Source organism: Egretta garzetta, unplaced genomic scaffold, assembly GCF_000687185.1.
Source record: "Egretta garzetta isolate BGI_Z169 unplaced genomic scaffold, ASM68718v1 scaffold1185, whole genome shotgun sequence".
Taxonomy (NCBI): domain Eukaryota; kingdom Metazoa; phylum Chordata; class Aves; order Pelecaniformes; family Ardeidae; genus Egretta; species Egretta garzetta.
The window spans coordinates 10,188-12,287 of record NW_009259618.1 but is presented as its reverse complement, the minus strand read 5'-3'; the positions used below and the strand labels follow the sequence as shown (position 1 = coordinate 12,287).

Sequence of the window (2,100 nt, the reverse complement as noted above, 5' to 3'; positions counted from 1 at the left end):
GACATCATCAAGTTGGAGAACAACCAGTTTGTGGCGGTGAGTGTGGCCCCGAGACGAGCACATCCCGGCCGGGTGGCATGCAGGGACAGCAGCACGGCGTGGTGCTGCGCCCGCTCTGCTTCTGTGCTTCTCCATTACCTCCTGGAGTGGAGACGCCAGGGACTTTCCAGCCTGGACATTGCATTTAGGTTGTAGCGTTTGAGCCGTGTTTGAGCTCTGGGGATTTGGCTGATGTGGGCGCTTCAGGCGATGGTGTCCAGGCCAAGGTGCTAAGGATGCGTGGCTCCCAAGACTCCACTGGCCCCTGGTGTCCGAGGGCCAGGAGTTTCCCTGGGGAAGGCGTAGGGGAGCCCCAGCATCAGCACAACCTTCCACGTCTCTCCTGGCAGGCTGACCTCCTCCTCCTCTCCAGCAGCGAACCCCATGGGTTGTGCTACATAGAGACCGCGGAGCTGGACGGGTGGGTAACCCCCGCTGGCCTGGGGTGGCAGGGGAAGGCGAGAGGTGGGAGTGAGGCAGGGCAGGAGCTGCCGGGGACCTGAAACCGGGGAGGATCTGTGAAGGCCCTCCCTGCCAGGCTGTGGCTAACCTCACACGTGGTGCCTCCTTGCCCGCAGAGAGACCAACATGAAGGTGCGGCAGGCCATCCCCGTCACCTCGGAGCTGGGTGACACCAGCAAGCTGGCTCGGTTTGACGGTGAGTGCCTGCGACCGGTCCTCTGCAACGGGGCAGCCCCTGGGTTTCCTCCTCTGTCATTTGGCGTGGGCGCACCCTGGAGAAACCAGGACCATCCACATGGTGTTGTGGTCCTGTGGCTTGAAGCGGATCTCTGGGGAGCTGGGGACGGTGCTGGGAGCACTGGGATGGAGCTGGCCATGTGGAGAAGGCCCGTTTGAGCTGAGCCATCCCCCTGTGCCCAGGCGAGGTGATCTGTGAACCCCCCAACAACAAGCTGGACAAGTTTGGTGGGATGCTGTACTGGAAGGAGAGCAAGTACCCCCTGAGCAACCAGAACATGCTGCTGCGGGGCTGCGTCCTGCGCAACACCGAGTGGTGCTTCGGCCTCGTCATCTTCGCAGGTGGGCTGGGACGGCTGCCGCTGCTGCGCTGCGCGGAAGGGAGGGACCCCACTGACACCCTTCCCTCTCCCCAGGGCCCGACACGAAACTGATGCAGAACAGCGGCAGGACCAAGTTCAAGCGGACGAGCATCGATCGGCTGATGAACACGCTGGTGCTCTGGGTATGCGGACGGCAGATCCCAGGGAACCCTGGGCTCTGGCCCAGCTGGGGCTCTGATATCCCATCCTGTCCTCAGATTTTTGGGTTCCTGGTGTGCATGGGGGTGATCCTGGCCATCGGCAACGCCATCTGGGAGCACGAGGTGGGCGTCTGCTTCCAGATCTACCTGCCCTGGGACGAGGGGGTGCACAGTGCCTTCTTCTCCGGCTTCCTCTCCTTCTGGTCCTACATCATCATCCTCAACACTGTGGTGCCCATCTCGCTCTACGTGAGGTAGGGCAGGGGCCGAGGGGCCGGGCTGGGGGTGTGCAAGGGGCAGGCACCAGGAATTAGGGGTGCCCTCTGGGGAGGGGAGACGGGAACGGAGACCCACGGGCGGAGCTGTGTGTGGGGGGTGGGCGCGAGCTGCTCTCCTGGTGATGGGCCACGTCTGCCCTCGGGGATACCCCAAGACCCGAGACCCTACAGGTCCCTCGGGGCCCCCCTGGCTGTGTCTGTCTGGCTGCTCGTCTCTCCCTGCCCTGGCTGCATGCTGGTTATTTTGCTCTGCCATCCTGCAGCTCCCAGGCTCCTGCACTGTCCCCTTCTCTCTCTCTTTTAATTTCTCTCTCTTTTCGTTCCCCAGCATGGGTTCTGTCACCCCTAGCCCCGAGGTAAGAACGTGTCGCCCCCACCCCTCCCACTAGCTCATTGCTGTCTGCCCGGGGGGCCGGGGAGGGGGTTCGGGGCGCGTAGGTGTGCGAGATGCCTGGGGGCTGCCCCCTCGGTGCCAGGTCCCGTGTCCCCAGCCCTGGCTTGCCGGTGGCTGTTGGTAGGGGGGGGGGGGGGGCCGCCCCGGGGGAGGGGGGCGGGGGCGGG

General features: G+C 64.4%; 1 protein-coding gene across 1 annotated transcript in view; it reads left to right on the top strand.

The window, feature by feature from the left end:
* Nucleotides 1–2,100, top strand: part of ATP8B2 (ATPase phospholipid transporting 8B2) — a gene marked incomplete at its 5' end in the record, with an annotated part of 7,840 nt that overhangs the window by 470 nt on the left and 5,270 nt on the right. The window contains 6 exons of the mRNA XM_035893962.1: nt 1–36; nt 390–460; nt 618–697; nt 922–1,080; nt 1,155–1,243; nt 1,319–1,515. Of these exons, the coding sequence (XP_035749855.1) occupies nt 1–36; nt 390–460; nt 618–697; nt 922–1,080; nt 1,155–1,243; nt 1,319–1,515 (632 nt within the window). The remainder of the gene's footprint in view (nt 37–389; nt 461–617; nt 698–921; nt 1,081–1,154; nt 1,244–1,318; nt 1,516–2,100) is intronic.